At 40.2% G+C, this 23,412-nt stretch overlaps 2 protein-coding genes across 5 annotated transcripts in view; both read right to left on the minus strand.

The window, feature by feature from the left end:
• The window catches only part of IQGAP2 (IQ motif containing GTPase activating protein 2), a 161,288-nt gene extending 155,019 nt beyond the window's left edge, over positions 1-6,269 (minus strand). The window contains exon 1 of the mRNA XM_048503984.1: positions 6,251-6,269. The gene's annotated coding sequence lies outside the window, so the exon portion shown is untranslated. The remainder of the gene's footprint in view (positions 1-6,250) is intronic.
• A 2,120-nt stretch (positions 6,270-8,389) lies between these two features.
• SV2C (synaptic vesicle glycoprotein 2C) overlaps positions 8,390-23,412 on the minus strand; it is a 103,041-nt gene continuing 88,018 nt past the window's right edge. For 3 of the 4 annotated variants that reach the window (XM_048503989.1, XM_048503986.1, XM_048503987.1), the window contains one exon: positions 11,878-23,280. In XM_048503989.1, the coding sequence (XP_048359946.1) occupies positions 23,097-23,280 (184 nt within the window). In that variant the 3' untranslated portion in view covers positions 11,878-23,096. Of the gene's footprint in view, positions 8,454-11,877; positions 23,281-23,412 lie in introns of those variants that run through there. The other variant, XM_048503988.1, reaches the window with a different exon arrangement.

A 23,412-nucleotide genomic window follows, 5' to 3' on the forward strand; every position in this document is an offset into this window, starting at 1 on the left:
GAAGGGGCCCCCGCGTCTGCTCTATAGCGACTCCTGCAGTCCGCAATAAGGACCCCTTTCGCGCACCCCTTTCCTTGCTTCAGTTTGCAAGCTGCACATTGGGGTCCTGAGAAAAGCTGTGTCCAGTCTTGAGGTTCGCGCTTTTCTACCAAGTGCCCTCTGTCGCCTCAGCTCCAGCGTGTGGTTGCACTGCAGAAGTAGGATGATGATGATAATAATAATAATAATAAATAATAAAAGGGCTCACGCTAGAAAACAAAAGACAAAGCCAGCTTCGTCCTATTTCTGTCCCAGGCAGTTGCTCGGTTACAGTGAGAACGAGACTCCTTCCCTCCAAAGATATTTGGCCAATGAGAAGCTACTTCCAGAAAAAGAAATTATTACCAAGCATTATGATGAATGTTTTCTTCACATGATATATGGTGTACAGGTATGTCAGGATTTCGTTTATGCCAAGACCTGTTGCTAATGCAGGGTCAACCTGGAATATATAAGACAATATGATTAAAGTGCTCCAAACCTATTCAGAGAGATTTCTCCTCATTATTGAGAGCCCACAGCTAATCCTTGCAAATCCTAAACTGAGCCCGCAGTTCATCACTGAATAAAGGATATTCTTAACTCTGCATAATTGTAGGCAAGGGTGAAACTAGAAATTAGAGTTGGATTTCAGATCATCTTGACCTCAAGTTTCTTTTAAGAAATGTAAATGTATACAGATACATATGCAGTTGAAATATTGTAACCATACACAGTAATAAGCTATAACATGTTAACAGACCCTAATGGAACATTGACAACTATATATTTAAGGATAACCTCTTGTGGAGTTTTTGTGTTGAGAGAGACCTGACAGCTGTAAATAAAAGGGGGAAACTAACCTATGTATTCTGGCAGTTGGATTCTGACTCACCACTTTAGTGTTTCGGCAGAAAAATAAAATCTCAGTTATTGATTGCTAGGCTGTGCCTCTTTTATGGAAACATTCCTTAAAACATAATTCTCCCAGAGGTTGTTCTCCCCACCCCCCAAAAAAACCTCTTGAAGATTGAGAAACTGTTGAACTGCAGCCCAATCAACTAAAACAGCCAAAATGTGTTGTTTCCCTAAGTATTCTATCCTCATTTAAATTACAAGATATTTAAGTCAGCCCCTTCCATTCATGGCCATACAGAAGCACAAAGAACAACTTTTGTTTCTTTCATATACCCTGGCCAACATATGGTGCTCCAGATGTTAATGGACTAAAATTCCCATCAGCCCCTGCCAGCATGGTCAATAGGCCATGCTGGCTGGGGCTGATGGGAACTGTAGTCCATGAACATCTGGAACACCATAGGTTGGCCACCCCTAACTTACAACATTCATTCTCCATTTTATCCTCACAACAACTTTGAGAAATAGGTTAGGCTGAGAATGTGTGACTGGCTTAAGATCACCCAGCAAGTTTAAATGACAGAGTGGGGATTTAAACCCTAATTTCCCAGTTAGGGTTGCCAATCTCCAAGTAGAGCCTAGAGGTTTCCCTAAATTATAACTGATCTGCTGATCAGGAGGACATGGCAACTTCAAAGAACAGATTGGTGTATCCCAGATGTAAAATCCTTCTCCAAATCTCCTGGAATTTCCCAGGCAGGAGTTGGCAACCCTATTCTCAGATCCTAGTCTGACATACCACTATATCATACTGGCACTTGTGGATTTCCCCACACTGCATCTTGTCCAGGCACCTGACAAGCTCCATGCCAGTTTAGCTTTAGCAAGTTTGCAGTATTGTGTGCCTTCCAATCACTCCCTGTTTTGGAACCATCAAAGGCAAATAAAAAATCTTAAGGATATGTCTGTGAGTTGCTGGTTTGTGATTTTGGAGAGAACGCCAAACAGTGCTTCCGGTGTGGTGTAGACTAAGATCAATTTCCAATGGGCTTGTCAACTGCCTTTGGCTTCTGAGGAGAAATGGACTTTTTATTTAAGTTGCACACACCTTGAGTACAACAACAAACTTTAACATAAGCTTTTCAGAGTTTGGAACCTAAGCAGGGTAGGCCATGGTTAGTAGTTGAATGAGAGACCACCCAGGAAGACTGGGGTTGCTATGCAGAGGAAGGCAATGTATGCCTACAACTAATGGCTGGTCTTTTTCCTACATGATCACTTCTATGCTCCTCTCTTGCCTGGAATACCTCATGCTCTGCATTGCTGTGAGTCAGTTGCAATTCAACATCATGTTCTTTTTTTACCTCCAGGAATTACTGTATAGAAACTGAAGTGTGATTGGGGAGGTATGGAGAAATACAGGAGAAAGAAAGAGCCATCATATGTTTGTGTGTGTGTGTGTGTGTGTGTGTGTTTACAGTACAGATTCAGTATGTTACAGGTGTGAAACATCCACTTAAGGTAAGTCTTTTTTATAAACCTTGAAAAATAATGCTCAGAAGAGCTCATTTGAAGAGAGTTGAATCATCAATTCAAGAATAGAATGATAGCCAAAAGAAGCTTGAACACAAAGGACACACACACGAACACACACGAAGCTTCTTTATATTTTATCAGACAGTTTATTAAGGTCATTGTTATCTATGGTGCATGGCAGACAGGTCTCCAGAATGTTGGATAATGATCCTTTACATCACTTACTCCCTGATCCTTTTAACTGGGGATTGAATCTGAGAACTTCTGCATGCCGTGCAGATTCTATCACTGAGACACAACCCCTCCCCAAAATCTTCAGGACAATAAAATAAAAGTTCATGATGTACACTTTCCCAAATGATGCTCCTCTCCCTTTCTGTCCTGCTCTAAAATCTTTTAGTATAAATACACTAATTAAATGAAATACACCCTGTGTGGATCATATTGCCTTTTGCGACATGACAACGGACAGATTTCACTAGTATGTCAAGTCTTTTCCAAGAGAGGAGTGGATCAAGCCGTAAACTGGAAGCCTGCAGTTTAAAGCTGGACCTAGGCGAGCTGAGACTAGTATCAACTGGGCTTGCCCTGCCCCCAATCTCCACATGGCTGTCCCCACTCCCGAAATCCATATGGAGCTTGGGGGGTGGGGGAAGCCCATGCGCCAATGTTGAACTGTGCCCCTGCCCCAAATGCCACAGGGAATTTAGGGTCAGGCCACAGTTGTGGGGAGGACAGACCTGCAATGAGTACCCCCAAGGAGGGGGCACCCAGAGCTCCAGCCCCCCCTTCATGCCCCCTTGTTTCGCCATTGTTCCTAGTGTGTCACTATAATATTTTAATTAAATGTATGCCTACAACTAATGGCCGGTCTTTTTCCTACATATAAGCAGCTAAAATTTTGCAAAAACTGTTTGGTTGCTATTACTGAAGGAGAGTTTAAACATTTAGAATGATCACTTCCTCTTTTTTACAATAAACATTCTGAAACACAGAAAGAGAAACTAACCATTTTAATCCCATTATTTAGACAAATGTCTGTGTACCTTTCATTCCACCACCCCCAATCCATTAATTCATGGGAACACCAGAGGTTTTTGCATGTGGAAGACTCTTGCTGTTTGAAATTCTTTAGTGACTTTAACAGAAGTGTTGCAAATGCATGTAACTAATTTGAAAAACTAGTCTTGTTTAAATAATGTTAATTTTACTCTTGCTGTTAAATTACACATATTTTATAGTTGTCATGTGCTATAATGAAATGCTATAATGAAATGCATTTTCTCAAAGGAAAAAATCATTTTTAACAACTGTTTTCTTTAGATTGATACAGATTGCCATTAGATTGATAGATTGCCATTGTTTGAATTAGTTTATGTGAGAGGGCAGCTGAAAAGTCCATTTATTTGCACAGGGTTTGGTAGCTACTTCTTGGGTGTGGTTGTTTGTGGGGTGTTACTTTAAGGAAAAGATCATCTTAATGAAGGCTTTCAGAATAAAAAAGAACTTCCAGATTGTTCTAAGCAAACAGATAATTAAATCTGAGAGTCAAAAGGGTAGGACTTGCTTTTCCAACATAAATATTTGTGCAGCTTAATTATTGTGTACTTGAACAGAAAAAAATATTGTGTGTTGTAGCAGAAAATCTTTGTCCTCACTTGGAATACAATTCTATGGATACTTACCATGGAGTACCAGTAAGTCCCAGCACACTAACCTTGCAAAGTTTAAATAGAAAATTCTTAAGACTGAATTGTACATCTACAACCAAAAATCAATAGTTAAGGACAAACGTCTGAATGCAGTGGATACCTAGGTCTTATCCTATAGTCAAACAAGTGGCTTTACTACGTTTGTATATTACATTCGTGAAGGAAAGGTGGAGCTATGGCATTAGCCTTTGAGAATTACACTACAATCAATTAATCCCACTGATGAACTTAGAAGCATCAACGATCATTTAAGAATTTCCTAGCCTCAAAGTTTGTAATTTTTGGTTAAGAACCCAGTGCTATGCACCCTTTCTAGGGACTGAAGCCCTTCCAAATAAACAGGATCACGCGGCAGATGTTTTAATTGAATGAATGGAAAGCACTAATAATGGTGGACGTAGAAAGTGCCATTAAGTCACTGCTGACTTGTGGTGACCCCGTTTTCAAGGCAAGAGTCTCATAGAACACATCATAGACAACAGGAAATGTGGCATTGCTAGCAGCTGAGATACTCTCTCTTGTTCATCACCGTAAATGCTAGCTTTGTAGCAGCCTTTTACAAATGTGAGGCCATTCAACAATTCTAATGGTTTTTTAAACCAAATATCCAAATTCAGCACTCTGGCCGCCTTCACCTTGGGTATCTTACAATTAATTTAAATTCTATGTACAGACACCCTCAAGATGGTGTTTGCTGTGAGTCTGGGCCTCAGGCTACTCCAAGTCTTCAGTAATCTGTGGCAACAATAATTGAACTATCATCCTTGTTCACCAGAAAAGTATACCAGAAAAATGCGGGCGTATCTAATATGTATATCCTATGGAAACTGATTAGAGTTACACAAGGATCCTCTGTCAGATGACATGGTTAAAACAGCAGGACACATTCAGCTGAGCCAGAGAGTAGCACACGAGTTGACACAGGCTTGCTTTGGGCTAGTCTGTATACAGGGGCCCAAAACTTTTTTGAGACTGCAGCCTCCTTTGGGATTCAGACAAAGCCAGGTGCGTGCGCCGCAAAATGGTTTCCACATTTACCTTCAGTGATACAGTGAAGATCCTTGTACTGAGGTGGCAGGTATTGCCAAAGCAATGTTTTTAAAAATCAGCACAACCAATCAGAACCCTTGCTGGACAAAAGCCTTACAGGGCTTCACCCACTTTCTAAAAGCACTCTGTGGAAAACATGGTGCCCTCTATGCTATTATATGCCTGATCCAGATACTTGGCCTTCTGGTCCCATTTTCCCAATCCTAGTTCTGTCCACCCAGTGACTGATCTGAGGTTCTGGTTCTGATTGCCTTCCACCTCCTTTGAGGTTCCAGTCTGGATCATGATTGCCTTTTCTGAGCTCCAGGATCATAATCCTGCAAGGGCTATTAATCCAGTTTTTCTTTTTTACCTCAGTCTGTCTTTGTTGCCTGAGGGGAGGCTGTGGCTCTGGAGCTGATCTCTGACAATGGTTTAGTTAGAACACTGGAATTTCTCTTCATTCATTAAAATAAATGAATCTGTCAATGGACGAACCCATATTCTCATTTAAACACCACAGCTAGCCTTATTATTTAGAAACAGCTTTTCTTTTCAGTTGTTTTCCTCCCTTTTTTGGGTGAAGAGATCAAGATGCAGGTTTTGACGGCTTCCTCTGCAGAATTACAATCCCTTTACTTGGTGCACTTTCCACAGAACTGTTTCTTTCTGAAGTACAGGAAAATGGGCATGAACATGAAAAAGGGGCATATTCTTTTTCTCCTGTCATGACTCATCTTACATTCTATCCCAAACTGATTAAACAGTCAACTTTGCTGTTAGGTTCATTATAGAACTATGGAAATCTGCTTATATATATATATATATAAGATATAGACAGCAATTCTAAGCAACTCTACCTGGCAGCCTACACCCCATTGTTCCTAGACAAATTTTTATCCCTAGACAAATATTTTTGTCCACCTTTAAGAGTATCCTTCTTAACCTCAGTTATATAAAGCTCTGTATTGCTCTGTGTTTTATAGAAACCCAGGGAGATAGTTATTTAGGTCAGTGAGAACCAAGGACTATTAAAGAACCATCTCGCAAAGAAGCCTCTAGTCTATTACCTCCCACACGCACTCAGCCAACCTTACCTGGCTTGATACTATCAGCTGTGAAGGGCAAGGTTCAGCCAAGCCATAGTACGTAACATTTCAAAGCAGCTTGTCCATTTCATCAAGTGTCACCAACTGGAAGTCTTCCATACCGCTAGGACCAAACTCCTCTGACAGCATCCTGAGATCAAACTGAAACAGATTTGGCATCTAAATTGCAGCATATGACTGTGCGTTTATCTGCAAAATGCATTGCAAAGGATGTCATAGATGACCTGTATGTTTTCCAAATCTATGTTTCAGAGGGCTGAAACAAAATCCCCCTCACAGCTCCAAAAAGATGAGGTGGGTGGCACTGTATTTAAGCAATGGTGGCAAAAAAAGCAAAATCACTTTGCTGCTGCTGTTGCCACAGCATGAGAATGTTTTCTCATCCATGATCTTTAAGACGCTCAGAGTATTCTTGGTGCTCTGTCTGCTCAGGTGTTTCTACCTTCTTTTGCAAACTGAAGTCATTCTGGGCTCTGTGGGAGAGGAGAGGGTACTTTGTATCTACCTGTCTATTCTGGAGTATTTGTGTTTTACTGTCACAGGGCACAGTAAAGGTTACCTTGCTGGCCAGTGAGGTCAGAGATTGCTCAGTTCTGCGTCTCCTTGGTTTTGGAATTTCAGCTTTCTATCCATAGACTGCTCATGGTTTAAATTTGCACTAGGCACAAGGATTTTTCACTGGATTTCTGCATCTACTATAGTTTTCAGAGTGTCTTCAGAGGCAGCCTCACATACTGTAAATCTAATCAAGAGATTACCAGGGCATGTGTGACAGTAGCAAGATCTTTATCTCCTAGGAAGAGCCACAACTGACTGACCAGCCAGAGCTGCTGAAAGGCACCCCTGGGCACTGCTGTCTCTTGTTTATTCAGCTGCAGGAGCACTCCCAAACTGTGAAGGGAAATGCAACCCCATCCAGAATAGTTGTCCCAGTTCCTGGGTCAGACCCTCTTCTCACCAGTAGCACCTCTCATTTTGTCGTGATTAAGTTTCAGTTTGTTTATGATAGCAAAAGGAGAATGACAGGTCAGGAGATCCTGTATGAAAGACTTCTTCCTAATCTTGGGCTGTTTCTGCATGGCCAAATAACAACGCCCTAGGGATGGAAAAAACACCATCCCTTTGATGCTGTTTGCACAGGAGGTACTGCTGAACCGCAGCAGCGCCGTCCTCACCCCCCCCCCCAAGTGGCACAAAGATGCCGCTTTTAAACCTCGCTCCCTGAGCGAGGTTTTTGAAAAGCGGCGTCTTCTCGCTGGCATGGTGTGAACTGCACCGGCATGAGGGCGCCGCTTTTGTCTCCCCCCTCCACTCACCTCTCCATCCAGCGCAGCTCTGCAGGGCTGGAAGGACATGCCTACGCTGCCCTCCGACCCCTGGAGGTTGGAGGGAAGCGTGGGCGTGCCCCTCCATCCCTGCAGAGCTGTGCTGGACGGAGAGGTGAGTAAGCTGGATGAACCAGGGCGGCTCTGTGTGGAGTTGCCTCTCTGGTTCGTTACATCTTCAGGGCCGCACACACGCTACCATGCGAATGGCCTCCGAGCCTCCACAGGCACAATACATGCCAGTGGAGGTGTGTTTCCGCCGCCATGCGGAAACAGGCTTGGTCTTCCTCCTGTGCTAGATTGGGCATGCAGGATATATCATATTATGTTGTATAATTCTCCAGACTGGTCTTTCTCCACTGGAAAATTAGATCCAAGAAAGCATCATCTGTAACCACCATGGCTCCATCTGTGCTTTATGCAGCGGAGTCACTGGGTGGGGTTCCTCTTGCCTTTCTCAAGGCCAGCCCACCTAAGCTGCTTCTCCACCACTGTTGCATGTAAGAACTTGTCTATCAGAAACTGTACTGGAGGCAACTCCCTGTCACTTGCACACATCAAAACCTGTTCTTCTCACTGTAATCCAAATATATGTGAACTTGGAAACTCAGCCCAGATCTGCCTCACACAAGATTCTAGATAAAAACAATTTGCATTAGGCACTGTGGGACAGAGATTAGGGGAAATATCATTCCTTCCTACCTTCTTGTCCTGAATCTTTTCATCCAAGCAGGTACATTTAAAACTATCACGGAAACGGAGGATAGGAGCTGAGATTGAGCAATAAGTCACTGTTGCTCCTTGATTTCTTCCCAGATCATAACTAGTACATTAGTGCACGTTTCTTTCATCTCCCAAGTTGTTTCCTGCATAAGGATGCAAGCAACATTTTTAGAGCTTCCAATACAAGTTGGATGGCTAATTTATTTTCATATTGGCCATGAGCCATAACATACAGATACACACATTTTGCATTATAAATATAAGCACAGCATTAATATAACATCAGATCACCATGACATCCAATCTACAATCAATAGCAAATGCATCCTAAAAACCCTGATGGCTTTTGGTTGAAGCTAATGCAGTCACTGATCTCTTTCCTTTACAATAAAAGCTATGAGTTTTTGGAGGTCATGGGTCACAAATCAAAAACTAGAAAAAAAATTTAGAACCCAGTTCAAAAACTAGTTTTACTTGACCCAGTTAAAAACCCAGCATTAGTGAAGAAATGGGAGCATGAAGCTGTTGTAGGCAGAATATTGTACTTTCATGGTTCTTTCAGAAACCTTCCTTTTTTAGATTGGACTGGTTTAATAACAGGGCAAGGACAATAGAAAGCAAGGATAACAGCTGCCCCACACTCCCCACCCCAAAGCAACCAAGACTGAGTTGGGAATTCAACTATCAAGCCATCTGCCAACATTTTAAGTCCATTGTTTATGCTACCCTTCCTTCAAAGAGTTTAGCATATATGTATATACAGTTTTTTACTCACAACAAACCTAATGTCTTAGAAAAATAAATAAAGTCACCTAAAGGCAATTCCAAATGGTAATTTTAAAATATCTTATAAAATCTGTAGCTAAAAACCTTACACATAATTTCTAGCAGTTTTCTTAATATTATACACTGCCCATCCAAATTTAATTATCTTAAGCTCACAATTCTTGTTGGCAAGGATGAGTGAAAAAAGAGTCTTCCTATTTCTCCCTGGAAAATGAGCAATTATATATTGTTAATAAAAAGTTCCCTAATATTATTATAGATCTTACAATCAAACAGGGTATGTTCCAATGCCTCAATACTCCTGTCACCACAGGGTATGCTCCAGCATCTCAATATTCCTGATACACTCTTTAAGAGGAAGCCTTCTGTATCTGCCCTCAAGTATGGCAGAGGGAAAAACATTCAGCCTTAATAAGGTAAAGATTCTCCTATGTTCTGGGTTTTCTAGCTATTTAACATAAGGCATTATCTCAAACTTATTTAACATACATATCATAAAGATGGCTCCAAATACTATTAATATCATGTTGTCTGTCCACATCTAAAATTATTTGTTTAATTGGTGTCTTAGCTTGAATATAATTCATAGACTGATGGAATTGTTATAATAAGCCAGAATACCTCCATTTCTGCTCCAGTACCTTTTGCCATGGGAAAATAAAGGGATTCAATAAGACAAGGTGAGCAAGACCATTCGTAAAAAAGAACAATTTCAGCCGTAGAGAAAATGCAGTGATCCACAGTCTTGCCTCCATCATAACCGTGCTCGTCTCAGTGGATGGCAGCATTTGAGACTCCTAGAGGAGCTTGAAATATAATTTATAACAATTTTGATTGAACTCTTTCAAGCATAACTTATTAGCAGCAATGCAGAGGGGGTGCCCCATAAAGAAGTTGTACTAAAACCTTCCTAGAAAATAATTCAATGGCTGCTGCCACACTCCTTCCTCCTCTACCCCAATAAAACCTTTGGATATCACCTGAACTCATTTGTACCTTTGCCGAAACCTGTGCTATATGAGCGTTCATGTGGTCGGTCGCTTGAACGCTTACCAATGGCTATGGAAGAAAGCAAGATGGCGCCCGGAGCAGATTGTTGTTTAGGAGCTCTGGTTAATAAACATAGCCTAGAGCTGGAAAGTGATTTTTATTACCCTTTTTTGATGTTTTGGTCCATTTGAGTAATGAAGCAGTTCTGCCTTGTTGTGAGTCCCAATTCCAATACTGGCACCAGAGGGGAGTCAGTGACTGTGCTCCATGGACTTTGGCGGTGGCAGTGGGCAGCTGCGGTGGCGGGAGGTGATTCTGAGACAGGACGTCAGCGGTGTGAGGGCTGGCGCCAGTTCTTGAGGCTCGTGCAAGTTTTTGAGACCTCGACTCTTGCTCGGTGGGCTGTGATTCTCCTCGCCAGGGTTTGTGCTGAGCTGACTGCAGTTGAGGGCGGTGACTGGGCGGGGTACAAATCTATTAATTAATTGTGAGTCTTATCACCCACTGTGTTAGCATCAAAACAATACACCCAGCCTGTAATTTTAAACTTTTAGCACAAATGTAAATGTCTCGTGAGCTGCTCTTTATGACTCTGGAGTATAGATAATGCAAGGTAGTACATTTTGTGTGTGGGTCAGTGGCGTCTACATGGCCAGGCGCCATGACAAATGCTGTCAACAGCCATGGTAGTGTATCTTCCACTTAATACATGATAGGCTATAAACAAGAAAAGATCAAATTCTTGCAAAGAGTTCCGTTTCCCTGGTATATATGATGCAATGTTTGAGAGGCAAAACAGACAAGATGCTGAACTGGGAGATCTGTGACTGATCTGCCCAACATCTTTTCAAGATTAATTACAACTGCACAAGGCCTTGACTCCATGTGGGTGGAGGAGTTTTAACCCTTAATCCCCTACCATTTCACTAAGAAAGCAGGGTAGTGGAGTGTGTAGATTGATGGATTAGGCTCTGGAAGAGCCAAGTTTGAATACCTATTCTGCCATGGAAACTTGCTGGGTGACCTGTTTCCTTATGATATTGAAATACTAGTTAATAATTACACAGTTTGGAGGTATCCATATGTTATAATGTATTTTAAAATGTTTTGCTCCATCTTCATTTTAGTGTTTGTTATAAGGAACAGAACAGAAATGACGTGTAATGTATGACGATCATACACGTGACTAAGTTGCTGTGTGCACTTAGTGAAAGTGTAGTCCTGGGTTCCCCAACCTTATTGTAGCCTGAAAGCACCTTTCAGATTCTGACCCGAAGTGGTGGGTGCAACCACAGAATGAATGGCTGCTGCAGAAGGCAGAACCAAGCACCGAATGTCAGAGACTGCGGTTATGTACAACCCTAATAGTAACTCATCAACATTTCAGGTAGATGCTCTGTTTCACAGGATGCCATTTAAAATGTATATATTGTTTTAAAATATTTTCTTGTATACACACCACTTATCAGAAGCTCTGTTAGGTAAAAGCCCCACCAACTTTTCAAAATATTTAGTGGGAACTAGGAAAGGTGTCAATGGGTACAAAGGTACCCATATGTTCGGGGTCACTGGGGTAGCCAATGAAATAGGTTTATGTGCAACTGTCAGTCATGATGCTCTGCATGCAATTTACATAAAAATGTTTCATGTATAGAACTATCAACATTTTAAAGCGACATTCAACCTTGTGAAAGTTTCCATGGATTTAGCAATTTACCTTTGTGTAGTCATTAAAACAAAATAATAAATGTTTTTGTTGTAACAATGAAAAATGCATGTTAATTAGCAGAATGTCCAGTGATTCCTCATTCCAGAGAAAACTTCTTTATTTGAATATAATGGATATTCTTTTTTTTTCAATCTGATGTACATTAAATATTTTTGCATTTATTACATGAATAATAGATATTTGGCAGATAGATGTATACACACTTTCACACTGTATAGATTTACACTGTACATTGTCATCCTACACAGAACATGCCCTTTCACAAGTATACAAACAGCTTTCCCAAGGGGATTTTATAAAAATACACTTGGCCTAACATTTTTGGCAGTTGGCAATCTGACACAGAGGAGCATACCAGAAATATGAGTTCACAAATGTACCAGCTGTATTTGGAATGAAAAATCCAGAAATCTGAAAATGAGGATTGATTGATGTACAGACATGTAAGCACACACATATATATACACACACAATGGGTTCTACCAACTAGAATTACAGGGAGAAATAATCTTGCAAAGCGGTAAAATATTTAAGGTGGTGAGAACCATTGCCAATTTTTCATTGCAAAAGCTTCCAGTCTTTTACAACTGCTTTTTCCTTACTTGATTCCTTCAACCATGCATCAGGAAGCAGGGAGAAAATGAGTAAAGATAATAAATTGGTGGATTCTTTCAAAGAATTTGCCAATTGGATGTTAGGCAAGTTGCCTCAGCAATACTCTCTACCCTTCACATCGTTATAGATACATTTATAGGACACTTGAAATTATTCCTAACAAAAGGAAGTGGACAATTTACACGAAAATGTTACTAAACATTCGTGCCAGGTTTTTTTTTTCCAGTCATACCCTAATCATGGCCCTGGATGTCTTAATATGATGGTAGAGGAAGTTCTGATTCAATAATCAGTGTTCACTCCATGTATCTAGGTATTTATCTGAAGATTCATGTGCTGCTAATGCTGTATAAAATGAGTTGAATCCAAACATCTGTCAGCAGAACTTGAAAGGGGGATATTAGTTGCCTTCCTCATCTCCTACCCTATCTCCTGTCCCCCACCCCGACCCTCCTTCTGAACTTCAAGCAAGATCTGTGGTGTGGTATGGTGCTGCAATGAGAAGGGGAAATCCGCAGAAATCACCTCCTCAAGCTCTAGGATCCATGATATGAACACTGCAACTAGCCATTATGGAGAGCATCTTAACAAGGGCTAAAACAGAAAGGTCATGGTGCTGCTGTGACTTTCAAGCAGCAGTAAGTAAGGGAATAGCAGCACGTGCAGGGCTAGTGCAAGACTTGTCTAGTGCCATTCCACAACTTGAATGAATGAATACAGTTCCCATTTTAGAATTATACAATCAAGAGTTGTTGACCCACTGATTTCAGAAATAGGACTAAAACTCTTCGTGTGTCTTGGACCTTCATAAATTCAGGGCAGGGAGCTGCACAAAGAGTGCTGCAATTGGCTGTCTCTCCCACCCGTAATTACGTATAAGAACCCAACTAGTGTGAATCATGGTTGATTCTAGTGGAGTTTCCAGACCAGAATTTGGGGCATTTATACATCGACACTTAAAACTTCATTTGAGCCTTGCTTGCTGTTAAGGTGGTAGAAAATGTTCTTCTCAATCTAAGTAGATTTTACATTCATATTAAGTTCAAAATTTAGCAAAAAGATTGTGTAAGCCACCAGTGTTCTTGGTGAGGAAAGAAACCTGTGTGAATCCAAAATGGTAGATTACAGAAATGCCATATGGTCCCCAAAAATCTCATCCCTGAGACTTTCCTGCTACCAAGATGGAACCAGCATGTTCTCATTCATTACAACTGCAAATTACAACATTCCTCACCATATACATTATTAAGACCTATATGAGGTCTTGTTCAGAATTCCCTATTTGTTGCAGATTAATCTTATGGCTTAATAATTGGTTTTCACTTAGTATCCTTATGTTGATATTTATGGGATCCTACTGACTGTCTCTCAGAAGACAGAAACCAGATTTTAAATTTTATCATGGCATAAAGTTGAGTGGCCAGAAATTATCATGACAGATCGGCAACTATAGTCAAACTTGCTTCTCATGTGATAGGAATATATGCAGCAGGAGGGCAGCTACTTGCCTACCGTAAACTTATCATTTACACACCACATGGCTGAGTCAGGAAGCTTCTCCTCCCTCCTCATAACTTCTTGTGTTACGCAACCACAACTAGCTATCACATGACAACTTTAACTTCTCTGTCTTTGAGCCAGTTTACACAATCCTGAGATGGCTGAATAACAGCATTCTCAACTGCAATTTTCCATTCATAATGGAGGGCTTCAGTGACTGAGGTGCCAAAAGAACAAACAAATGAACTGTCAACAACAAAATGTTGTGTGACTAGGCTCTCCCTGAGGTATACAGAAAGACCCTGATCCATAATTCAGGATTCTCTCCAGGCACTTTCGCACATGCAGAATAATGCATTTTCAATCCAATTTCAAATTTCAATGCACTTTGAAGCTGGATTTTACTGTGTGAGATAGCAAAATCCACTTGCAGACAATTGTGAAAGTGGATTGAAAGTCCATTATTCTGCAAGCGCGAATGTGCCCTCTGTATCTTTTAGCTGCCACTTTGCAGATGACAAGTGCAAATGAAAGCATATATTCCAAGGTCTTAGAACTTAGACATTCTGAAATAGAACAATACACTCTTAAAAAAGAAATCAGGATTTTAAAAGAATAAATAAGGAACATCTTGGTATGGCACTGTCATTCCAGTTGCTAGGACACAGCAACATACATCAAACCCACTTTTCTGGTCTTTGGAGTGTAAACAACCAGTGTTGACAGCAGCATTAGTTCAAAGGGCTAAGCTTTTGCCAAACCCTGTTCTACCTTGTAGGCAATACAGAAACTCCATTCATCTATTGATCAGAACCACATTACTACTAGCAGCATGCCAAAATTTGGAATCTTCCAATGTCCTTTGGTCGACAGGTCTTATTTGCTAATGCAGGAAGAAAAATTTCTTGCTGAACCTTCAGTCAGCAAGTTAAACACACACACACACTCCCCTGCACACACTATTGAAATAACTTGCATAAGGGAAAAGAGGCTTGCAATGAATGCTCGAGATATGGAATAAACTCTCTAACCCCTGCTCCCTCTAGATGTGTTTCTATTAAACAATTGTAGGGTGAGCTGCATGTGACACTGGTATACTGGATTGGCTTTTATGAAAGGTAAAAGTTCATTGAAAGGCACCTTGGCAATGGCTCTGTTCCTGTCTGGTCAAAGACCAGTGATTAAAAACCCTAACAAGCAATTGATAGCTGAAAGAACATTACTACAACAATAGCAGCCAGTTGGCATAAACCATATAGGAACAGGAATAGAACAATGTAAAAGACTGATATTCCCTGTTACTTACTATATAGATGCTATTTTGTTGAACTGCAGAGAACATTAGTCAGAACATATAATGCATCCAATGAGGAAATAAAAAGTATAACACTCAAAAGCCTTTCCTTATTTGTTGAATGCTTTCTCACTGTCTGTTGCTTCACTTTTTGTCATCATGAACGAGGCAATCAAAGTATATGTGATAACAGCCAAAACTTGTGACAGATCCATTACATTATATCTTTTCACAGATCAAACAATGCAAAAAGTACATTAGTTGCAACACCTGCGTTTTTTTATGCAGTTATGAATGTTGTACCAGAAAGGGCAGTTTGATTTTCTAAGACTGAAAGAAATTGAATGATAGCCCAAACGAGAACTCTGGCCAAAATCCAGCCAGTGTTAGACAAACTGAAGTTAATGGGAGAGCTTTAAAGACGTGGTTAACTGTTCCACCTAAATCAAATTCAAGTTACAGGTGTTTTTATTCTGTCACACCCTTTAAAAATATTTTGAGGCAGATTTGATAATTTATAAAGAGGGGGGGCTGATGCTCAGTGTAGAGGATCTGCTTTGTAAATCCCTGGTATTACCAGCTAAAAGGATCAGGGTAAAAGGATCAGGCAGTAGGTAATGTGAATGATACCTAGCTGGACAGCCTGGACAGCCAGTGCTGGTTAGAGTAGACAATACTGACTTTGATAGACCAATGGTCTGATTCAGTGTAAGGCAGCTGAATGCATGTTCACACCATAAACACACACTGAATACAACTATGTACATATAACCATTTATATATAACATGTCCTCTACTTTATTCAATGTTTTATTGTATGGGGGATGTTATTAAGAAATAAGAAAAATGTGAATGATGAAATTATTGGGAAGTATTGGTTGTCTGGTAAGGTGTTCCTCATCTTTGTGTCAGAATTTGTTTAGCAATCTCCCTCCAGGTTTTCTACCAGAAATGCAGATTTGGCGTTGTTCAGCGTGGCAATCCCATCCTACATGAAAAGTTAGTTGTGTGCTTTAATACAAGGGCATGGCAATGGCTTGAGTAAGCTGACTAAAAGCAGGGATAGGAAACAAAAAATGATAATTATATATCATCTGCTAAGGGACAAGATAGCAAGAGGGACTATTAAAAAGGTGTTTAACAGACCAATCTAGTAGCCCCATGCAGCCGGGGACGACACCACTACCATGCTGCCCCACCACCTCCAGAGGACTTTGAGGCAGTGCAGGGGGTCAGGGAAAGCAAACAAAAAAACCCCTCCCTGGCCACCATGGACTTACACCACACTTTTGGGGTGCAAAAGCCCAGGTGGGACCTGACTATAGTCAGCTCCACTTCCAGGAATGTCCAGGCCTGGTCCATCCCTGCACTGGCGTCAGAGCTGATGCCAACACAGCTCAGAATACCAACCTACCTCCCTGGTTGGGTATTGCCAAAGTCTGAGGAGCCCATCTACCTCCCAGTTTGCCCATTCCACAAGCACATTTGCCAAATGTACCAGCGGGATGGACAAACGCACCAACACAAGCTTGTGCCAGCTCCATTGAACCATTTGCCCTCTCCCTCTTTGGACTGGGCTTTGAGAAAAGCACTGCAGACTGCAGATTTTTTTAAACCGTATGATTGTCCATCTCTAGGTCTGTTCCATGCTATTCTTTTCTATGTAGTTTTGTGAACTGATAATGCACTAATAAGGCAGCAGAAGAATTAAAAGCAAACTCTCAGTGTAAACAACAAATACTTTGTTAAGAAACGTTTGGAAAGGGACTAAAATTTGAACAGTAAATACTCGGTACCAGTCTATGACATGCTCAAGATTATTGTATGCAACCCACCTTTTAAAAATAAAACAGACAAGAAAGAAAAACTAAATGAGGTGGGTATGAAATAGCATCCTATGAGGGAAATTTTTTTCATACAATATGTAACCTACCTAGAGGATTAATTACCACAGGCTGCAATGGCTGCAAATGGATTTTAAAATGGGTTGAATTAATACATGGGCTGGAATCCAGAAAGCAGTTTTAGACACATCTGAAGGGCTTGCACAGATTTCAACATTTCTTCTTTGAACAGCAGACCTCCCAGGCCATATCACAATGTATTTTTGAAAATTCAGTTGAACTTCTGATCTAGTTTTCAGTGTACCCGCTGCTGAAGAAACATAAAACCAGTGGTGGGATTCAGCAGGTTCGCACCACTTCGGCAGAACCGGTTTTTAAAATGGTGCTTGTAAACAACCAGTTGTTAAATTATTTGAATCCCACCATCAGAACCAGTTGTTAAATTATTTGAATCCCACCACTGCATAAAACCCCAATGGATGTGTGTAATTGGTCACATAGCCATGATGGTTTCAGCTGTGGCTACTAGTCACAGAAGAACCTAATTTTAATGAGAGACAAAGATCATTTGGTGGACAGTATAGAGAGATACTATCATAAATCCCAAACCCCTATATTATTATTCCTGATCACTGCTGGAAAACTCAGTGTTACACTAGGATGGCGTAACGGTTTCAACATCTAAATTCGTTCATTCTTAAACTGTAAAATGTAGATAAGGAGAAAGAAATCACAGAACAGGGAGAAACATTCAAGTAGAGTTTCTAGTAAAATCATCACATTTCCTGCCATGTTTCCTGACTGATAACTGTAGACATTATACAAAGCAGGGGTTCAACAGAGGAATTGGTGCATAGGCAGTCAGGAAATTCAGAGAAAATGGAATTGAAGAACTTGTTTATTCCTAGTGATTCTTTCTGCCCCCTATCCCTAGAGGTAAAATAGCAGTTTTTCATGTCTGTTGTTTACTATGTCTGTTGTTTTAAACATCCTTACTAGAAAGTTTTGTATGCCTGCATGAATATGCGTATTAGCTATGGAGAAAACAAGGGTGAAGCATTATTGTCAGACAGATTATTTAAGATGTGACTAACTGAGGCAGTCTTTGAACAAGTGTTTTAAGATGTGACTAACCAAGGCAGCCTTTGGAAAAATGAAATTTCCACTTATCGAAGGACTGTAAGTTGGTTGGACACATGTGATTAATTTAACATTGAAACACAGCTAAACATTATTTCTTATCAAGACATCATGAAATGGAAGAAAGGAGAGACATGTATGATGCCTTTAGCTCTCTAGAGGGGCAGCAGGATTAAGAAAATGTAATAGTATGATAGATAACCGACAATTCAGTCAATACAGATGATCATGTAGATGGCTCCTGGTACAAAAGTGATCAAAAAAGAAGACTCCCATGAAGAAATTTCACTAACCTGATATCAAATAGTTTTGTAGGATGCAGTGGAGGAAAAGGTACCCTTCAGTGAATTATCAGGTTGCCCAAAAACTTGTGTCATAAATGAAGACCAAGGCAGATTAAAGCGCTGTACAAACTTTCAACTCATGTGAGATAGTAAGGCAGTTTTAAATCAGAATTTTAAAAATCAATCAATAGTCAAGCAAGAAGGTGGGTCTACAATCAACTTTTGCACAGTTTGAAAGTCTGCCTCTTCCACTGTGAGCCCATGTGACAACTCTGCTTAGTACAGCAACAACCTTTGGTGGTGCAATCAACTGCTGCCTGCTTGGGGGCTTCATCAGTGGCTGTCCCTGGTGTAGAGAGTGCCCTTTCAGAAACATTGAGGAGGAGCTCTGATTGCATTTTGGAGGGGTTCAAAACCTGGGTTTTTAAGAGGCTCTGGGTCTCACTTAAGCCCCCTCCGCACATTCAAGATAATGCACTTTCAGTTCACTTTCACAGTTGTTTGCAAGTAGATTTTGCTATTCCACACAGCTGCAAAGTGCATTGAAAGTGGATTGAAAAGGCATTATTCTGCATGTGTGGAAAGGGCCTTAGTGATGGATAAGATTCTTCAACATCAAAACTATTTGACCTTGTAGGTTCCTACTGGCCATTAGTCAGTCAAAAGAGCATCATTACTTGGTGGTAGTGGAGGAAAGTGCTGTCAATATCTAATGCTAACTGGTTTTGATGGATTGTTTTAATTTGTTATTTTAAGTGGTTTTAATTTGTTTTGGGGGTTTTGGGGTAGGTTTTATTCTTGTTACCCACCTTCATGAAACAAACAACTGTTTGCAGTTTTTAGTCACCTTCCCAACATTTGATCTGCACAACTGCACATATTTGGGGATGGCTTTTTCATGTTTTTTTTTTCCATGAATGCAAACATGAGAACAAATCTTGCCTTTCATTAATGCTGGTTTATATTTCTGTCTTTCTTCTCTGCTCGTCAGTGAAACAGAACAGGGTTTTTTTTTGGGGGGGGGGATCTTGTCACCTTTACCATTCCACTTTTATTTACTGTCTTTGAAACTAATACTTCTGGAAGAAATCCAGCTGTTTTCACCTTTTTCCTGCCTCCACTGCAGGTGCTATTAAGAAAGAAGGGGGGATTTTATTTTTCCATCTAAAGGGTTGTTTGTACAAGTGACATTTTAATTTTTTTAACTGATAAGACATAGTTGAAATTAGCTTCCTAGTTTTCCATGGGAATTTCACTAGAGATCAGGGAAGTGGTAGCCACATCAGTGAAGTGGGTTAAGAGAAGTCCTGTGGGATTGTATCAATGTTAGTTGCAAATTAATATGGCCCAGCCTCTGAGAAAGAGGCAAATGGGAAAGGTCTTCTGCAACAGCTATGACATGACATTTAAAAGAAGAAAGATTGTTAGGTCCTGTCAGATCTATTACCAGATAGATTTGTTTAGCCCTGGATTCATGTAAACTTTGATTATTATTCAGAAATCTTTTCTTGCTCAAGTCAATACAGAGTCCATATGTACCCCTTATGTCATCATGATTTCCTCATTGAGGATTATAATGAAAGTTCTTATATGATCACTGTGATAAGAGAAAATATGTCAGAAGATAACAGGCTAAGATAGCTGGAGCATTTTTTCCTGGGATTAGCTGTGTCATCCTCAGTAGATTTACATTGTTCTAAGCCCAATGACTTCAGTGGATTTAGAAGGATGCAAGTATCAAATTTTCCCTGACCAAAAATAATATAATAATGATAATGTCTGGTGAAAACTGAGTGTTTTAACTACATCCAAGCACAAGACAAAAAGATTATTTACTAGGCAACATGGCCCACAAGGACTTAGAAGTTTTCTGACAGAAACATGAATCTAGAATGTAAAGCTGTAAATGCCATTTTAAGTAGCACTTGCGGCATTGTTTTGGAGAGCATTTCTGCACATTGCAACCAAGTTGTAAGAGAAGGTGCTGGATGTCAGGTGAATCTTTTGTAACTGCTCAGTTATCATGCAGAATGGCAAGTTGGGGGTCCAAGGGTTGCACATACATCTGGAACTCAAGATGCTCTTTATGGGGAGCAGGAAGCAGTGAGACATGGCCATTAGCCCCACTTTGCATGTTACGTAGGAAGGGTGTAAAGAGCAAAGTACTTGCAAGTTCTTTCCTCCCTACTTATTTGCAGTGTGCAAAGCCTCCTCAAGATTGTGAGAGAAAGTGAACTTCTTTAGAATGATAAACTGGCACAGAGTTATAAGTAGTTCCTATTCAGCCTTTATATGAATCCTGAAAATGGATAGTACAGCTCATGGATGTCTAGTTTTGTTTCTTGCATATACAGTGCCTGGATATAGTAAAGAATCAATACTAACAATTGTAACAGCTGCAAACTGTCATACATTGGGACGATTTCTGTTCTCCAGTTGGGTTTTAAATGTAATGTGTTGCAGTGGTGTACTTTCTCTCAGTTTTCCAACTTTCCTGTTACCTACTCTTATTACACCTGTTGAGTCTTGCTCTGAATTCTCCACTTTAGATTCTGTTTTCTATATATGCTGGGAAGTGAGGAAAGTTGGCCGTGACAAGAGTGATAGTCTACCAACTCCATGCATAACACAATTTGGACAAAATAAATGAACATTTATTTGGTCATTTTCTCCTGCTTCCCTCCTTGTGTCTTAAAGCTTTCTTAACTTACTATTTAATATTCCGGCAAGACTTTATTCCGCCACAAGGATGCAGGCTGGTTTCAAAATCAGTTCTATTCAGTTCTAAGAAAGTAACACACTCATAATAATTATGACATTTTAATATGGTGGTCCCGTTTCGGAGCTGGTGCTTGTTTTTCCTTTAAGTTTACTTATGGCTCTGGATTTTTCAGTTGATTAAATTCATGAAGAAAGCAGACAGAAACACCACAGTTAGCTAAATAGATGGCTATATCAAAAGCATGGTTTACAGCTGGCGGCTGATCACCACTCCCAATCTGTTACAGAAGCTTCAGATTTCATTGTAATAAGTGTTAAGAAAATGGGGTTCCTTATGACTAAAGATCAGGTTTTAAAGTTCTTCCCTCCAAATGAAGGAGAAGCTGTGACGTTTCAGATTTAGCTATGCCACCATCTACAGGCACAGTAGATAATGGGGGTAGCAGCAGCTGAGTATATCTAATTGGACTTTGATCTCCTCCCACTCCACAGGTATTTAAGGCCTGAGCATGCTGGAGGCACAAGTCAAAGAGCACTTAGCCTGAACGCTGTAGCCTTTTGATAGTGGAGGAACAGGGGGAGGGGCAGGGAGAGGGGGAGGGGGGAGAGAGATCTACACTGTGTTCAGAAGCCCCTGTCCACCCATTGTTTATTCTATTGCATTTCCCTTTTTGTACTGTACTGGATCCCCATTGGGGAGAAAACAGACAATACAATACAATAGTCTACTTCTAACAAGTGGTGAACACTATGTCTGACTGTTGTGAAACCACTTAATTCAAATATGAATGTTGTAAATCCCTACTGAAATTTGGACATTGTGAAAAATTATCGTTTTGAACTAGATCTTTATATTAGAGTGCTCACATCTTATTAAAAATATCCTGGAAATGAAAATGTTATTGTTTCCACTTGAACAAGAGAATGGTGGACACTTCCACCCAATTTCCTCTCTTGACTGTAGTGGCCTGTTGTTATTCTGTCATCCTGTTTAATGCTAGGTCACATGGTGTCTGTAGAATTAACATATATTTGAAGAAAAGTCTTGGACAATTTTATTGACACCTGTTATAATTAAACTGAACTTGTGGCATTCAATTATGTTCCTCCCAGTAGGATTTGTATTTGTTATGTTCCTCCCAGTAGGATTAAATTACTAGACTGGCTTTCAAACTTCAGATTATTTCAGTTTATAAGGCTGTTATTTATGTAACATTTCCCCTACATACTTGACTCTGAGATAAACTAAACACTGCACAGAAGCAGTATCAAACACACTCCTACATGGACACAATGTCCATGTGAAAACATGCTATAAGGGCAGTTCTGACAACCAAATGTCTATTTAGTTCAGCATTTTGTTTCTCATAGTGGGCAACCAGAAACTACAAGTGCAGAAATGGTAACAGCATTCCTTTCTTGCTGGCCCCAAGCATTTTTTTCAGAGGTACACTGACAGATTCATCCTCTGTGAACCTGTTTAACCTCTTTTTAATGACATCTAAGCTAGAGGTCATGACTAGTTAAATATAGAAGAATATGAATTATAGATTTCAGCAATGACCTGGTAGCTTACAACATGGGGAGGGGGCAATTCATTGTTTAAAATAGGTTGAGAGAACTATCTCAGATGAATTCATTGCCAAACTATCCTTTTAGCCTGAAATAGAAGGGGCTATACATATGTTTTTATAATACTTTAACTAAATATGTTTCCTAATGTTTAGTCACAGCTCTTTCATTGCGAGAGGAAGCTTTTGCTATATAGTCACCTTCTATGCATTGAGAATCTGAAGCCTTTGCCCTTCAAGTTAGGAGATTTTACGCTTAAAAAGAAAGGAAAACAAACTGTAAATGGCTTTTTATCCATAATCTTTCCCAAGTTACATCAACACTTGGGTTCTGGTGTCAGGAAGTCGAAGTCCTACCAAACCTCCACATACTAGAACCGTAGAAGCCAACAGAATAGGAATTGCTTTGGTGATGACTACAAGGGAACCAAATATTAAATTTCCAAGAACAGCTGCTGCTTTGCATAGTGCATTTAAAAAGCCAAACCCCGTTGCCCTGAAAGAGAAAAAGAGAGGGAGAGAGAGAGAGGGAGAGAAAAGAAAAGTTAACCATTTGAAAGAAATAAAAGGCTCAAGATGGAAAAGTAGAAAGAAATAAAGGATTATACAGTATTTGAAACTGACTACC

Source organism: Sphaerodactylus townsendi, linkage group LG07 (assembly GCF_021028975.2).
Source record: "Sphaerodactylus townsendi isolate TG3544 linkage group LG07, MPM_Stown_v2.3, whole genome shotgun sequence".
Taxonomy (NCBI): Eukaryota; Metazoa; Chordata; class Lepidosauria; order Squamata; family Sphaerodactylidae; genus Sphaerodactylus; species Sphaerodactylus townsendi.